Consider the following 17,673-nt stretch of genomic DNA (forward strand, 5'->3'; position numbering starts at 1 on the left):
GTAGAACAGTGTTCAGACTGTTCCTGCTGTTACTTCCATCTGTCTTGATTTGTTTTCATCAGTAAAGAGTTGTTTCCTAGTTTGAGCCTGGTTTTTTTCCTTTTCCTCAGTTAAGAGTATAAGTTTAAGACTAGAAATTAATACAGTTGGTTTACTTTTTGGCTAGGTGGATGCTTAATAGAACTAGTTCAGAAGCAAAAAAGACTTTTTAGAGATATAGGAAGCATTAGGAATGTGCCTGGATACAGGGAAGTTCAGGCATATGTGGAAGAATGGGCACTTCTGTTAACTGAAGCTTGTAGATAAATTCATTTAACTCAAGGCATAACAAACAACTGGAAAACTAAAGAAACAGTGGTTTACATCATTTTGGCACATATGTAATAGTTGAATTTTATCTCAGAATGTTATCTTTATTTTAAAAGAATATCTCTGAGAAACATTTAATTGTTTATCCTGCACTGCTTGTTGACTTCAACTATTTTAAAAGACAGACTGTCCCTGGCACCACTGCAACAACTCTTGAAAGTGAAAAGGGTGCTTTGAAAGCAGGAAAGCTACCTCAGTAAGGGCTAGATCTTAAGCAGGTGCAAACGTTGGAGCCTTTTAGATTTGTAGCCCTTTCCCCAGGTTCCTCTCAAATGGGATTGAAAAAGTTGAGAAAATGTTTGACAAGTATTGTGGTGATGCAACATTTGTATCTCTAGCTAAGTTACCCTTTGCAACGTGAAGTTTTGGGTGGTGGTTTGGTTTTGCTTATAGTTGAACATGAAATGCAATATACAGCTTGAAGTCTCAGGCACCAGATTAAACTCCAAGCTTAATTCTCTTTGGGCAAGAATGATAGCAGAGATGTAACAAATAAGTATACTCAAACTAATTGACTTCAGGCTAAAATCATGTGTTTTCTGATGCACAAAAGATATGAAAAGGTTTTGGAGATATAGGTGTGAAGTTATTGCTGTGGATGCAATTGATTTGCTAGATATGAAGACAGTGGATTTATAATTCTTAATTAAACTATGATTAATACTTCTAATGCATACTTTCTACAAGAACAAGGTAGTGCATGACACTCATATTTATGAGCTTTTATGGGATTGTGTGTACATTTTTCAGATCAACTTTGCTTTTAGGAATTCTGCACCTGATTTATAGGAAAGTTACCATGTATGGGTTGAAAATGTAAAATTACTTATTTTCTTTATTCAAAAATATGGTATTTTTATATATATATATAATAACATCTGAGAATTTCAGAAAAAACCATGCATGTTAATCTGTTAATCTCTTACAAGTGTGTTTTTAAAATTCTGCCCAAGCCTGATAGCAGCCAACAGACTACATGAAAATTTGTGAAGAAAGGATGAAAAATGAAGGGGGAGGGAATATTGATTTCCCCCTTCATATTTCTTCTGATACAAAAGCGACTTGAAATAGATCCATTCTGTTCATTATTCCACATGACTTTGAAACGTATTATTAATCCAAAGCCCACTATTTCTAAGAGATTTTAAGTATCTTAAATGGAGTTGGCTCTAACTCAGATGACACTTACAAGCCCAAGGCAGTGCTTAACCCATAATTACTGCGATGTCACATCTTGGAAACTCTAGCAGTTCTCTATCCCAGTGGAAATGCTTTTTTACCCCACTACCAAAAGGCTTATGTGTTGACTCATTTCCTTTACCAATATGACAGTTTCCTCCACATATTTACTGCTCTGGGCAAGTTTGCATTATGTTAACAAATCTGTCTTCATATGACATGAACAAATTTGAACAGATTTTAAAAGGAATGTGAAGTTTCTAGTGGTTCTTGTCAGTATTTTTATTTGCCTTTCATAAGAGCTACATTTTTTGCAGGTCTTTAACTTTCAGTCTTTAAAATAGTTTAATTCTTTGCTGATAGCTCTGAATTCTGTGTTTGCTTCTTAACTTTTATAATTACTGCATGTGTTATTGCACTGAGTGCTGAATTTCCCATAACTGATGTTGCATTGCCTCGTTTCTTGTGAATAATGAAATAACTATAAGCTTGCTGTAACTCTAGAATTTTATAGTGTGTATTTGCTTCACTAATCTCTGGCCTTTTTTGCTAATGCTGCATGATTGTTCAACCTGGGGTATCAGGACGCTGCATTGGGATACTGATCCATCAGTTCTTCAGCTCCACTCTGATTCCGATCTGGGGTATTGCATAGATTTCTTATATTCCCTCTTTCATATGCTTATGGATAATATGTATATTATTATACTTATATTATATATATGAGCCTATTTTTTCTTTAAGACTTCAAGTTGTTGTTGTTAAGAAACTGTTCTGTAAGTAATAGAAATTCACTGTCCCTAGACCTAGCACAATTTGCTTTTAATGGGAAATTTTTATATTATTTAATATACATTAGATGCTTATTTCTAATAACTTATTTGTGTTTTCCTTTGAGTCTTTCTTTGACAAAATGTAAACTTTAGGGAGTAATTTATTTAATATAAAAAAGTTAGAATGACTGCATTTAAAAACAGAGCAACTCCCGTCTTTTCTTATAAATATGTTTATAAAAGCTGTATCTCATTATAAGCACTTACTAGAACCTGTATTGTGCTCTAAGAATTATGATTCTGCTCACCAAAACCTTTCAAAAGGTGTTACTCTTCCACTTTTCTCTTAGGAAAGGAGTAGATAATAAAAAACTCAATTTGATATAGGTAAATTGTTGGATCATTGCAGTATTATTACAGGACATACTGCAATTAGCTTTTATAGGAAGCTACAATGACTGAAATAATTTTGTGCCAGTTTTGGAAGTACATTATATATTGTAGTTTGATGTTAGCTATATCTACCTTTATAGGATCTTCCATAAACTAAAGCCAGAAAGCTCAGAGGTTTTCAGTATTGTGCTCTGGAATAACATATTATGGATAAATCACTTGTCAGTGTGAATTTCAGGTTAACTTGCAGTTCTGCATTCTAAATACTGTGTTAGAGCTGAACAAAAAAAGGGCAGCAAAGTTAAAATACTAGGAAATGCTTTTTCCTGCAGAATAACTAGGTTGGTTTGCAAACTTTAAAATCCTAGAACTGTTGCTGTATAAACATGACTTGTCAGCAGATCTGTTCCACTGAAAATAGGGATGTGTCATATATGTGGCAGTACTCTGGTCAAACGGAAAGAGCAAAAATTTAAAATTACGTCCTACAGTCCAGATATTTATGTATGCATATGTTTCTTTTTGTCACAGATGTATAAATAGCTGATTTAAAATAATAATGATAAGATATTAGTCATAATTGTGTGACTTCTTCAGAGCTGAGCTTTCACTGGATTTACGTTTGACTAAGCAGTGCTGTGACAGGATGACTTGGGTAGTATTGTGGGCAAAATATGAAATAATTAATAAAGTTAATTTTTTTTTTCTGATTTCTGTATTAATTTTATTTAGACGTGGACCTGTTAAACTTGGAATGGCCAAAATTACACAAGTTGACTTTCCTCCTCGAGAAGTTGTTACATATACAAAGGAGACGCAAACACCTGTTATGACTCAGCCAAAGGAAGGTGAATGATTAACTTATTACTACCTAAGTTACTTTTTGGTTTCTTTGGTTATAATAACGATGACTGGCTGAATTAAAACCAGCATTTGTGATCTTGAAACTTAATAAGGTAAATGAAGGTTGATATGTGAGATAGTTGATATAAATTCTGTTATTAAATTCTTACAGGTCTTGCTAACTGTCATTCCGCATCTTGTTTAACGTCACTCTTACTACTAATACATGGTATTTTCACACTCCTAGTAACTGTTCAGATTAGACACTGAGTTGCTTAATTAGCTGACAGCTGATAAATAAATGGGATATATTTTGCATTTATGATGTTTTAGAATACACACACAACCTGGCACATGTAGGACAGGGACGTGATTTGAGACAACTGGCATGGCTTCACCAAGGGCAAGTCCTGACTGACCTACTGGCTTTCTGCAGTGGAGTGACTACATCAGCAGACAAGGGAAGGGCTACACATGTCATCTCTTTGGACTTCTGTAAGGCCTTTGACACAGTCCCCCACAACACCTTTCTCTCTAAATTGGAGAGAGATGGATTTGGTGGGTGAACTGTCAGTTGGATAAAGAATAGGATGAACAGCTGTATCCAGAGGGTAGTGGTCAATGGTTCAGAGTCCCAGTGGACATCAGTGACAAGTGGTGTCCCTCAGGGGTCCATACTGGGACTAGTGTTATTTCATACCTTTGTTAATAGACAAAGGAATTGAGTGCACTCTCGGCAAATGTGCAGGTGACACAAGGCTGAGTGGGGTCGTTGACATGCCTGAAGGATGGGATGCCATCCAGAGGGACCTGGACAAGCTCTAGAAGTGGGGCCATGGGAAACTCCTGAGGTTCAACAACACCAAGTACACTTGGGTTGGGACAACCCCCAGTATCAACACAGGCTGGGTGGATGAACAGACTGAGAGCAGCCCTGCTGAGAAGGACTTGGGGTGCTGGTGGATGAGAGGCTGGACACGAGCCACCAATGTGCACTTGCAGCCAAGAAAGCCAAATGTGTCCTGGGCTGCATCAAAAGCAGATCAGCAGATTGAGGCAGATGATTCTGGCCCTCTTCTCCACTCTCCTGAGACTCTACCTGGAGTACTGCATCCAGCTGTTGGGTCCCCAGCAGAGGAGGGACACACACCTGTTGCAGCAAGTCCAGAGAAGTGTCACCAAGATGATTAGAGGGATGGTACACCTCTTCTATTAGAAAAGGCTGAAAGAATTGGGATTGTTCAACCTGGAGAAGAGAAGGCTTCAGGAAGACCTTATAGCAGCCTTCTGTTACCTGTAGGGGTACATGGCTAGAGTGAATGGCTTTACACTGAAAGAGGGTAAGTTTAGATTAGATATTAGGAAGAAATTCTTTACTCTGAGGATGGTGAGGCACTGGCACAGGTTGCCCAGAGAAGCTGTGACTGCTCCATCCCTGGAAGTGCTCAAGACTAGCCTGGATGGAGCTCTGAGCAACCTGGTCTAGTAGAAGGTATCCCTGCCCACAGCAGGGAAGTTGGAACTAGGTGATCTTTTAAGGTCACTTGCAACCCAAGCCATCTTGAAGGCTGTGTATCCTTACACCAACTTAGCAATTAACCCCCCTGCTTCTTAAGAATTTGGATTTTTATACCTGGCACTTGTACTTTGAGTTTTAAAAGAAGGAACTAATTTATTTATTACCTTATGCAGCCATTAAACATGGGCTTTCTTTCTGAGTTGTTTGCTTTTCAGAAAATAAATTTTTCCAAAGAAGATGTGGTTAGTTAATAAATTTGCTTTACAATGTTGAAATACTTGAATTTAGCTGCAAACGAAAATACTAGTCTTGACCTGACTTGTGTGTAGTTCTACAACACAATCTCTTGGTAGTTTAATGTGACTGACTTTGAGTATGTGTCTTTGCTAGCAATTTTAGTACCTAATTCTAAATTCATAATTTTGCATTTTCCTGCTCTTTAGTATGTGAACTTTTGGGTATTTATGCAAGGATATATCTTCCAAACTTCATTATTCAGAGAGCCAGAGGATATGCTTTTTTGCTAACTGTGCTTCTTTTCCATTTTTCATTTTGTCTGTATCCCTGCACAGATAAGTGTTTAGGGTTTTCCTGCTTTCATTTCTCCTATGACCTTAACGTTTCCTTTCTCTAATCCCTCAGGTCTCTTTTTCTTTCCTCTGTCAGGTTCATGGAATCTGAACACTCAGTTCATAGTTTATGTGCTTGAAGAGTTTTATTTCTGCTGCCTGCTGACAGTGGAAATTGCTTGGGATTGTATGATCCGAGTTTCACAGTGGATAGGCTGTAGTTGAGGTTTACTGTAGTGCAGTTGGAAAGGTGGTCATCTTTATTTCTGCATTTACCAGAAAGCTCTCTAATACATGTGTTGTCTCCTGATCCATTCCACCTTAGAAATACTGATTTCTTTAGGGCCATCATAAATTTTTTAATGTATGTGTGCTTACAGGTACCTTTTCATCATATTATTGTCAAAGATCTTTTTAAGGTCTATGTTAAGACTGCATGAATACATTCATAATTAAGCTCTGTGTTCACATTTTACAATGACAACACAAATAGGATATAGGCTTAATAAAAGAGTAAATCATGCTGCCTCCAAAAAAGGAGTCACTAGGTAAGAGATTTTTATTGTGGGAAGAAAACTTTGAACTCTTTAAAAACAATTGACAAAAGCAATATGCTGAATTTTTGGGTGCAGTTAGATAAATTTAAATTCTATAAAATGTGGCTTATAGATTCTTATTCTCACAATCTGAGTTGTCGTGGTTTTTATTTATCTAAGAGCACATACTGTAAACAAAGTTACCTTGCAAAGTACACTTGAAAGTGGAGCTTGCAACTGGATTTGCCCCTACATACAGGAACAAAGTTGCATCTGAGCTCGGTTAGATCCAGTGTTCACACCTCCGTATAAAATGAAGTGAACCAGACCCTTAATTAATATATCTCGAGATTTTAAAATGCTGCTGGAGCTGTGCTTTTGAATAAAGGAAGATAGAAGCAGTTTTATTAGATATGCTGTGCAGTTGTTCTGCAGGTTTAGGTCCACTTGTGCTGTAGGTTTTATTGTGCTAACACCGATTTGGAAGCGGGGGGGAGGAAATAACAAACCCACAACAAAACACCAAATTAAATAGTTCTCTCTGATCCAATTCTGTGTGGCACAGTGGTTTTGTAGTTGTATTGGAATCTGAATTAGGAAACATTCAAACTACAACTAGTCTGTCCCACCAGAGACAGATAAATAGGAAATAGAAGTAAATTAGTTTTAAAACAGTTTCCAGTTGTTATGGAAATGGCAACACATACCAAGTAAGTTAAATAGGAGAGACTTCATGTCCTCAACTAAAAGTTGGCATTTGGAAATGCCTGTTTTGGATTCAGTGTAACAGTTAAATTAATTTTGAAATGTGACAGCTTCCTTGGGTGATGAACAGCTTCCTTGGGTGTGCTAACAGTTCTTGGAACTTCCATTATTTTAGTGCAGTACTAATATGTTGATTTATTATGACCTCGAAGTATTTGAGAAACTGCCTGTCTTAGGAAGATTAAGTCTTTTTTATTGTAAAACAATAAAATTGGGGTCTCCTAGAAGTCAGTTTCACTGAGATTATAGGTTGAATCTTATTTAGAGTGGTAAGTATTTTGTCACAGGAAGTCATTCACTGTATACTGAACTCTATGGAATCTTAAACTTCCCCATTAATTGAAGTTAATAAACATGTTTCATATAGGAAGATGAACATGTTTCACTATAGGAAGATGCCCACATCCAAAGTACACTTAGAAGGTAAATTTGCAATACTTGTTGGGGTGTTTTTCCTCACACTATTAGTTTGATTTTTTTCTCTTAAATTTTCAATAGCCTTAGTTTTCACCCTCCTTTCCTGTAGCAGCTGTATTTGTTACCTAAAAGAAATGAAATGAAATGATGAAATGGTTCATTGTTTTGAGGAATATAGCAGAGAAAATAGGTCCTTTTTTTTCTGTGTTCTTTTGGCATGTTCTGTTTCTGTTTTGGTGAGTTTTGTCATTCTGTACATACAGTAATGATGACCATCTTTTTTATTTAGAGACCAATTAAATTATTTTTGGCTTGGTAAAAGTGTTGTGCCATACTTGATGCTGTTCTCCCTTACTTGATAAACTAAGCCTGAGTGTCTCTGTCTGTATGCCATTACTACACTTCAGTAACTTGTCATGATCATAACATGAACATACAGTGTTTAGGTTGCTTCATTCCGCAGCATCCTTTTTCTAACATCCCCTTTTCTGCTATTTCTCACTGATGCTGTGTGTAACATTTCTCCTGCTTCTCTCATTGTTCAATTTTGGTGTGGTCAGCTGGTTATTAGGGCTGTTATTTAACCTCTATTTGGCAACGGATTTTTCAGATCTACTGTCTGAAAATACATTTGAAATTATGTTCCATTCCTTGACTCATTTTTTTCTAGCAGGCGGCAGAAATTGTTTCAACAACAAAGATGTAATTCAGATGTGAACTCTGGTATGTCTTAATGTTCTGCAGGCTCTATGTTGGCCACTACACGCAGTATTGTAATCATTGGTGTTAATTCTTTTTTTCTTATCTATACATCTTGCTACACTGGTCTCTACTATACTATTTGATCTCTTCCTTTGTGATTTGATAATATATTGTTCAAAATCACGTGGAAAGAAATTAGTCACCAATATGCCCAGTAAAGATGTGTTCTGAGTCCTTGAAGTCATTAATTCAAAGAAAGATGGGATATAGGGGAATATGGTTTTGCTCAGCTGTCACAATTAAGGCAGACAGTATTAATGTATTAGCTCCACTCTTTGAGGAATAATTGTCTGCTAATGTCTCCAAGACATAGAATTAAAATATTAAGCAGAGTAATAACAGTATGGTGTATAGGATTTGGTTCTTGGATGCTGTTATGATGAATGTAGCATTTATGCATTTTAATATTTTAATAATAATAACAGACCTCTGTATATTTGTGTATGATCCTTGTGGGTCCCTTTCAACTCAGAATATTCTGTGATTCTGTATTATCTAGTACATGCCTTTAAATGTACAGTGAAATATAGATGGGAAAACTTGATATGAAGACATTCAGCTTAACAAAAGCCACCCATTTCACAGATGATTTAACTTTGATTAACCTACTCTGCAGCAACAGATTACTCAGACAACTGGAACTGCACTCTACAGTGTTTATTGCTAGGTGCAGCCTAATTTATAGCACTGCTTTTCTTTCTGTCTTGCCAAAATACATCACAATTTCGATGTTAACTCAAAGTAAAAATTCAGTGGTTCATTAAATCTGTTTTTAGCATTCATTGACAAGAAATTTGTTGCCATTAAAGATTGCATAAAAATAGCAGCTACTTTGCTGCTCAGTTTGTAACCTTAGATCCCCTGTTCGCCTGTCAGAAACAATATGGTGTAAATCCCTTAGCATATTATAATGAATATTCATTAATATGTTGATGTGACAGTCCCATTTCCTGTCTTCATGGCCTTATGACTTTTCCTAGTCTTAGCAGCCTTTTTTAAATCTGAAATTGTATTTGGTATACTGACAATTGAAGTGGCATAAAATGCCAGTAGGGACAGTCAATAATGAATAAGAGGGATGAAGTTAGGAAGTTCCCTTAAGGTTTCCAAATTGAGCTGGCTGACTTGAAATAAATGCAGTGCACAACTGTATTGTGGTTCTTGACTTCATAAATGTGGAACTTTTTCAGAAATAGTGTGTCCAACCTTTCAGTCTTTGGGTGATACATTATTATTATACCAATTCCTTGCAAATTCCAGCATCTTGCTTGTTATCAAATAAATTCAAGATAAAGGAGACACAAGAAAAGTAATTAAAACAAACATTTCTTACCTCTTTTGTAGTCCAATAGTTTAATGCTTCCTTTTTTGATCGTAAACTTCTCTGAGAAAGCATCCCAGGTTTGGATAAGAAGCATTCTAGTTTTGGATAATAAGGTCAAGAACTTGTATATGTGGGGGTTTTTTGTTTTGGGTTTTTTTCCCCTACAGATCCCTGAATGAGAAAGTTTGCATATGACTTTTTTAGGCAGAAGGTTTTAGATTTATGTAGTTACAGATAAATCAGTGAGATGACATGTTCAATTTCAAGTCTGATACTTCGAGAATATTAAAATAAGTGCTGTATCCTGCATTTAAATGCAGTAATATCAGCTGGCTGTATGCAGTGAAAGTACTATGAAGGAATTTAGAGCTCTGTATAATATATGCCATTTATGTTTCAAACATTAAAAGGCAGGAGCAATCAACTATATGATCTTTTGAATAAAATATGTAGATTAGAAGGTCACTTAGCACTAAGGGGTTGACCGTCTACTTTGACAAGAAGTTGACTCCTGTCACTGAAAATGGTACTTAGAATCAGTGTAGTATGACTAATGGGGGGTTGGGCTGAAATTTCTAATTTGGGACTTTCAAAGCTAGAATAATGTATCCAGGGTGACCCAAAACCAAATCTATAAATTTGAAGGCATCATTTAATTCTGCAAGATTGATTGGCAGAGTGAACAAGAGGGGGATTTTTATTGAAGTGACTGTAACGTGAATATGTGGTCCTGTATTTGTTGTTTTTAAAATCCATATATGTTAACTCATATTACATTTTTTAATTAATCATTGTTCATACCTATAGTGATTTGACATTAAGAATTCCATTCTTTAGAATGGCTATAAGTTATACAGTTTTCAGGTTACAAGTCTGCTGTACATGCGAATCCATCTAAAAAGGAGCAGTGTCTTTCTGTTTCTCTGCGTGATTATTTTGCCCAAAAAAGCTTTCATTTTTTTTAAGTAGCACAAAAGCTGTAATTGGCATGCTTTGTAAGGAAGTGTCAATGTGCAAGAGAGTGGAGATCACTAAGAATTCTTTTACGGGTTCTTTCCCCTTTGCACCACCGCCTCCTCAGCAGGGTCACTGAGATCACTAGCTTTTCTTGAAATGGCCATTTTCACTGGCAGGTGCATTATACCCTGTATTTTCAGATTGTTTTTCCATTCTGAATGTTTGGCAGGTTGATTGCTCTGGCTGCATTGACGGAGAAAGGGCTGACAAATGCGGTTGGGCTGGCTGAAAAGACAGTGATTACTGTTTTCCTTTGTGGCTGATTGAGGCCCTTGAAAGGAAAGATTTTAACCTTCACCATTTGGTTCAAAAGTATGAGCATATATTGAAATCATTCATGCCATTTATCCTAGTTCTGTAAACTTGTCAGAACATAAAAATCGCTCAATTTCAAGTAATGTAGGATTGGCATACGTCATTATCATTTTGATTAAGTTGGAGTTTGTATTATTGTGTGCATTATACAGTGTCATTTAAAGCTTTCTTTCCTGCAGGTACAGTTATATTTTTATTGCCTATACTATGGAGTTAGAAAGATTTTCAGACCTCTTTAAACCTATCACTATGTGTGTGGTTTGGCAGCTGGTATGGCCTACAAGCTGTATTTTGTTTGCAGGGTAAAGGCTTGTCTGTAGACCTCCTGGAGTGCTGGTAATTGCACAGGCTTGCCATTGGGGAAAGACATGATTGGAAGCAGTCAGGCAGAAAAATGTTGTGCCATCCCATTGCCACCTCACAGTAGAGAGACAATCCTAGCAGTACCATCTGGTTGTTGCTATCTAGTCAGCTGGCCTGGCTGCTGGGACCGTGGCTTGGCAGCTGGTTCCCATCCCTTAACCACCCCCTTTTTTTTTTAACCCTTTTTGTGTGCACGCATGTGGATTTTTTTTTTCCTTTAGTTTTTGTGTTAGATAACTTTGAAGATGGGTCAGGGAGAGGCTGCAACAAACAAGCCTAGTCCCTGTTGAATACTGTCTCATTACTTGTGATGAGGCATGCAGCAGTCTCCTGCTGCCATTCCCTTATAAGCAGATGACATAGCTGTTTAACCAATAAAAAGAATCTTTTCAGAAGCTTATTCTAGAAAGTGGATGAAGAAAAGCCAGGAAACACATATTCCACAACACTAAGTAATTTAAAGGTATTTTCTGGTTTACAGTATTCGAAGAATAAAATGTAGAAATGCAGAAAGTGCTGTAAGCCTTGTCAGTATTCCCGAACATTAACATTTTGTTATTCATTGCAATTAGGGAAAACACATTTTCCTGTAAAGTTCTCATTGCCAAACATGATACAGATAATGAGACTTGCATCTAGAATGACAGAAAAAATGTAATCTCTCTGCTATTATCCTTAGCAAAATTTGCCTCTCGGAATAGCAACCTGAAAGCTAATGTAAGCCATCTTCATGCCATGTGCAGACCCATTAGACTCTGATGGTTTCAGATCACAGATAAGCAGCTGCTCTGTAGACTTAGACACTTGATTTTTCTTTATTCTGCAGCATTAATGTGTCAATATGTTACACAGAACATGCATCCACCACATGGTTTTGTGTGGAATCATGAATGCCTGTAAGAGATTTCTGCTTTGGATTCTTTACAATTTCTTATGTGTCTTAGTTCAGTTTATGCAACTACATAATTTAGTGCAACTAAAACCCAGGTGTAGACAGTATTCCAATGATATTTTGGTTGTGATAATGTTATCCTGGGGACTGCATTTTACAAATACAACCATTTTAAGCTGCATGATACCGTTTTACCTCAGCTTATTTGAGATTCATATGGAATGTTACTGTTACTCTTTAGAAACACTGACAGTCTCACCATAATGTTTCTCCTTAGATGAAGAAGAGGAAGATGATGTCGTTGCACCAAAACCATTAGTCGAACCTGAGGAAGAAAAAACATTAAAAAAAGAGGAGGAGGAAGAAGGTACAGTTTACCTCAAGACATTCTCAGTGTGCTGTAAAGAAAGGCATCAATACATTTTTAACTTTTTGTTCCATTAATTTAAAATTAATTTGTTAAATATCAATCAGCTAGCAAAATATAAAATGTAAAAATTATTTTAAATCATGATAAATACTCGTTTTTCTTTCTTGAAAAGAATTGGTGAAAGCATGCGGTTCAGAAAACGTATGTATAAATTTTTTTCAGCTGCCCCTCATGAACTTACAGAAGAGGAAAAACAACAAATTTTGCATTCTGAAGAATTTTTAAGTTTCTTTGATCACTCCACAAGGATTGTTGAAAGAGCCCTTTCTGAGCAAATCAACATTTTCTTTGACTACAGTGGAAGAGACTTAGAGGACAAAGAAGGGTAATGTGAATGTTGAATACTTCCCTGTGAATGTCCAATACTTTTAATTGAAAAAATGATCTAAGATTAATATCTCCTAATTCTCTTTATAGAGAGATTCAAGCAGGAGCAAAACTGTCATTAAACAGGCAGTTTTTTGATGAACGTTGGTCAAAGCATCGTGTTGTCAGTTGTTTGGACTGGTCATCTCAGGTAAGAAATAATGCTTAGATTAAACAGTTACCTTTGTAAGTTGTTCTGTGTATTTGACTCAAATAAGAAGTACAGTTGATACAGGCTGCATTTCTAAATATGTTCTTGCCACGATTTGCAAAAAGTAGACAGAGCTGTTAAACTTTTGTGAAAAGTAGCAAAAGGTTTGTATTATGAAAAAAGTCTTTGGCATATTTGCTTTTGGTTTATGGACTACTTAAAGGTAACTCCGAGCTTCCCTGAAAAGAAAGCTCACTTAAAAGTACTGGGTTTTACAGTTAAAAGCAAGTTATGATGAAAGAACTGATGTGTACATTAATGCTGTTTTATGAACTAAATTAGTAACAGTTTTAACTGACAATTTTTCATTCATTTGTAATGTAAGGTGATTTTTTTAACCCTATTTTGGTGAAAGAAAGCAAAGATTCTAGATTATCTGAACCATTAGCTTGTCATCTTCCTTACTTTGAGTTTTTTTTTCCACTTACTGTGCAGTACCCAGAATTACTTGTAGCCTCTTACAACAACAATGAGGATGCACCTCACGAGCCTGATGGGGTCGCCCTTGTATGGAATATGAAGTACAAGAAAACTACCCCAGAGTATGTCTTTCACTGCCAGGTATGATTCTGTCTTGAAAGGCTCGAGATTTTATCATGATGAATTTGGACAAGTACCTTCCTGATGTTTGTCAATATAATAATTTCATTGGGCTGGCATTCACTTTAATCACATTTATTTGCCAACAGATGTTGATAGCTAGAGATCGTGGCTGAGAAACATTATCCTGTTTCAGAATTTCTGACATCATTCAGAGTTCAGTCATGTTTGAGAACTGATTTTCTTACTTTATTTAAAAAATAAAAAAGTCTTCTTGTGTAATGGTTGAACCACAAAGGTTTGTATGTAAGGGGATTGAGTGGGATTGCATATACTACTACAGCTTATTTTACTGAATAAAATGAAGATAGCCTGAGGAGATGGAGCAAGGATGAAAACTAGAAATATGCATCAAGAAAAAGGCAGATGAAAGTTTTCTAGTAGTTTTCTGAAAGATAAAAACATGCAAATCTCTTCCATTATGCCAAGCCTGAGATAGCCACTTTTTTTCTGTTGTTTTGAAAAATTACATAGTTGAATTGAAATTTAACCTCAAGTTGTCACGTTACTGTCAAAGCCCAGATTGCAGAAGTAACTTTGTTGTATCAAAATGTATTTCTACATTCTCTAAGAAAATAAGCACAGAATTTGGCAAAACATTATCAAAATTTTGTGGGTTATTGGGCCTTCCTTTGCTAACAAACTGTGCTCAGAGGAATACAGATGTATGCATGTGAAAGAAAAGACAAGGAAAACTTCATTTTATAATGATAAAAAGACTGTTGAGGGGTCAGAAAGGGTATGTGAATCCTTAAGTTCATTGGACACTGAAACAGTGCATTGAATAAATCTAGGCAAAGAACTTGTTCTGATATTTGTCCTCATTTTCTTTAGACATAGTGTCATTGAATGATCGTTTATGTATATTTTGCTGTTTGTTTTTCTTCCTGTCAGTCAGCAGTGATGTCAGCTACATTTGCAAAATTCCATCCCAATCTGGTGGTTGGTGGCACATACTCAGGCCAGATAGTGCTGTGGGATAATCGCAGCAATAAGAGAACCCCAGTGCAGAGAACTCCACTGTCAGCTGCTGCTCACACGGTAGGAGGTGAAATATCTTTAAGGACTGTGCCATGTTGAGATGTGTTTAATGTCTAGGAAACTGTCCAGTGCACTTGATTGATTTTTCTGAATGTCCAAAATATGGACATGAACATTTAAGCATTATCAAAGTGTCAGAAAAATAAGTATCAGTTTTATAGGGGAGTATTTGTACTTTTGACAATCTGTTCAATCTTTTATGCTTTGTTAAAAGGTGAAGTTGTATATTTTACTGTATGTTAATTATATCAGAACCAGTTATTACCTGTAAATTCCTTTCTGATAGTATTTTACATTTCTTAGCACCCAGTGTACTGTGTGAATGTTGTTGGGACCCAGAATGCTCATAATTTGATTAGTATCTCAACTGATGGGAAAATATGCTCTTGGAGTCTGGACATGCTGTCCCAACCACAGGTAAGATAACTTTGGATATATACAGTATTTATTCCAGGTTAATATTTTGTAAAAAAATTTAACTAACTTTAGAAACAGTAATCAACAGTTTCCCAACACCCAGAATTAAAATAGCTTGATATTTGATAAAATATTTGCCCACCTGTGGAATCAAATATTTTCTGTTGATCCTTTTGTATATTTTTGTTGCACTTTTATTAGTGGTGGAAACAATTTTAATAAGAAAACTTCCTTATTCCTGCCCAATCTATACAAGTGAAATAAAAACCCCTTCCTATTGCAAAATCTAAATGATTTTGTAGGTGTTAATATTTCTTTTCATAAATTAAGTTGCTGATATTTTCACTACAGGATAGCATGGAACTGGTTCACAAGCAGTCCAAGGCTGTGGCTGTTACCTGCATGTCTTTCCCTATTGGAGATGTCAACAACTTTGTTGTTGGCAGTGAAGAAGGCTCAGTGTACACTGCATGCCGTCATGGCAGGTGAATACAAACTTTAATTATTCAAAGGAAATAAAAACAGTGAAAAGATGAGTCCCTGCATGCTTTACACTCCTAAAATTATTTAAAGTGCATATTTCCTCCTTTGTGTTGAAGGAGTTCAAAGTAGCTGTTTGTGAATTGCAGTGCACACTTTTTCCTGAGTAAGAGCTTCCTTAAAAACAGGAGAAGTTGGAATATTGAATTGGTATTATGAGTTGTGTTGATGAGGACAGCATAGGTTACTGTGGTTTTATTCATTTGAATTGTAGCAGAACATTCCAAACTTCGTATCAGTTTTGTAGATAATTGTACAGTAACATCACGCACAAATCTTAAATTGGCTAGCTGTTCTCCTGCTGTTCAATCTATTTTGAAATTGTCTTGACTGTATCTTATCAATTGCTTTCTTAAATACAATTGAGTGTCCAGGTTTCATCTCAAATACATATCACCCTCGCTGCACAGCTTTTTGGTTCCAAAATACCCAAAATTGTATCACTTTTGTGTAACATCTTTCCCATCTGTTCCCCCCCTTCTTTTTCATTGCTCCTGATAGGAGGCTATTAGGGATATATTGTTACTGGTTTATGTCTGAACCCCGTGTCCATAAACTTCCCTTAAATCAGTGGGAGTTTTACGCTCATTCCCGAAGACTGGATTTTGTTCCTTGTGTGAATGGAAGTTTTAGCTATTGCTTGGAGGACAATGTAGTTAAATGTGTGGACTGGTACCTGCTGAATGAGTCTCTTCTCCCTGGGATATATTCTGGCACTGAGGGTTAGTAGAAAATAGATGTTGAACTTAAGGTCTGTTTTCAAGCCTGGTCTTCTGCGATCCTGCTGTGGTGAAGCCTTTTGCAGTGAGGTAACATCCATATAAAGCAACAAAATCTTCCTGTGGCTATGTTTAAATTGCATTTCAGTGCTATCTCTGTATGCAGATGTACAGTTTCCAAATAAATTAACCTTGGTTGTATATTCTGAAACAGCAAAGCTGGAATCAGTGAGATGTTTGAAGGACACCAGGGACCAATCACAGGTATCAACTGCCATGCAGCAGTTGGACCTGTAGACTTCTCACATCTTTTTGTCACCTCTTCTTTTGACTGGACAGTAAAGCTTTGGACAACTAAGGTAACTTAGATAGTTCAGTGGTTTTCTTCGTAGCCCTTGACACAAGGTGGTGCTATAATGTAAGCTACTTAAGGCAGTTCACTAACCTGAAGTCAAATCCCTGAGGTTCTTAGCTGCAGTCCTGCAAAGAGGAGGCAGCTGATGAGCAAAACTACAGTTAACAACATAAAGCTTTGCTTTCAGCTTGTGCATCATTTGTATACTTCTGATCCATTCTTTTCACCCTTCTGCCCTTTGTTATCAACAATGATTACAATGTAATCAAATGTAAATCATGTTGTAAAGTCAGTTGCTTCATATATTCATAAGGCAAATGTTTTGCTACAATTTTTGTGGAGGACTAAGGGACAGCATTAAAACTGATGTCAGTTAAACTTCATGAGGCTCACAATTGAAATATGTCATTCCCATTGCCAGAATTACTTCTTTGTCAGTTTGATGCCCTGAAGAATGCAAAGCAGAGGAAGCAGAGTTAGAATCTGCCAGTAATAGTCTGAAGTGCTGTCAGTGAATTATCATTGGCTTGATTTACAAGATTCTTAATGTGTTAAATTTACAGTCTTTTAAAATGTTGTCTTGCTATTGTTTTACAGTAGCAGCCAGCAAAAGGGCTGCATGCTTTGGAAAGCATACCTTTAATAATAGCATTAATTTTGGGCTGGTTTCTGCAGAGGCATTTTTTTAAAGCAAGTCAAAATGTGAATTACTTTTTAGTTATGTTGAAGTTCTCTATTTTGGTTTGCCCTTTAGCTTTATAATTTTGAATTGCAGGGTTTGGGTATTGCATTTTCATCTTTGCTTTTTTTCAGAATAACAAACCTCTCTACTCCTTTGAAGACAACTCAGATTATGTTTATGATGTGATGTGGTCTCCAACTCACCCTGCCTTGTTTGCCTGTGTGGATGGGATGGGCAGACTTGACCTGTGGAATCTCAACAATGATACTGAGGTGA

At 36.3% G+C, this 17,673-nt stretch overlaps 1 protein-coding gene across 4 annotated transcripts in view; it reads left to right on the forward strand.

Annotated features, from left to right (window-relative positions):
* The window catches only part of DYNC1I2 (dynein cytoplasmic 1 intermediate chain 2), a 28,263-nt gene that overhangs the window by 7,906 nt on the left and 2,684 nt on the right, over nucleotides 1–17,673 (forward strand). For 2 of the 4 annotated variants that reach the window (XM_018075292.3, XM_018075295.3), the window contains 11 exons: nucleotides 2,133–2,192; nucleotides 3,447–3,562; nucleotides 12,314–12,403; nucleotides 12,629–12,791; nucleotides 12,884–12,983; nucleotides 13,479–13,604; nucleotides 14,538–14,684; nucleotides 14,988–15,101; nucleotides 15,453–15,586; nucleotides 16,575–16,719; nucleotides 17,529–17,669. In XM_018075292.3, the coding sequence (XP_017930781.2) occupies nucleotides 2,133–2,192; nucleotides 3,447–3,562; nucleotides 12,314–12,403; nucleotides 12,629–12,791; nucleotides 12,884–12,983; nucleotides 13,479–13,604; nucleotides 14,538–14,684; nucleotides 14,988–15,101; nucleotides 15,453–15,586; nucleotides 16,575–16,719; nucleotides 17,529–17,669 (1,336 nt within the window). The remainder of the gene's footprint in view (nucleotides 1–2,132; nucleotides 2,193–3,446; nucleotides 3,563–12,313; nucleotides 12,404–12,628; nucleotides 12,792–12,883; nucleotides 12,984–13,478; nucleotides 13,605–14,537; nucleotides 14,685–14,987; nucleotides 15,102–15,452; nucleotides 15,587–16,574; nucleotides 16,720–17,528; nucleotides 17,670–17,673) is intronic. The other 2 variants (XM_018075296.3, XM_018075294.3) reach the window with 1 other exon arrangement.

This window comes from Manacus vitellinus, unplaced genomic scaffold, assembly GCF_001715985.3.
Source record: "Manacus vitellinus isolate BGI_N305 unplaced genomic scaffold, ASM171598v3 scaffold_22_pilon, whole genome shotgun sequence".
NCBI classification, from domain to species: domain Eukaryota; kingdom Metazoa; phylum Chordata; class Aves; order Passeriformes; family Pipridae; genus Manacus; species Manacus vitellinus.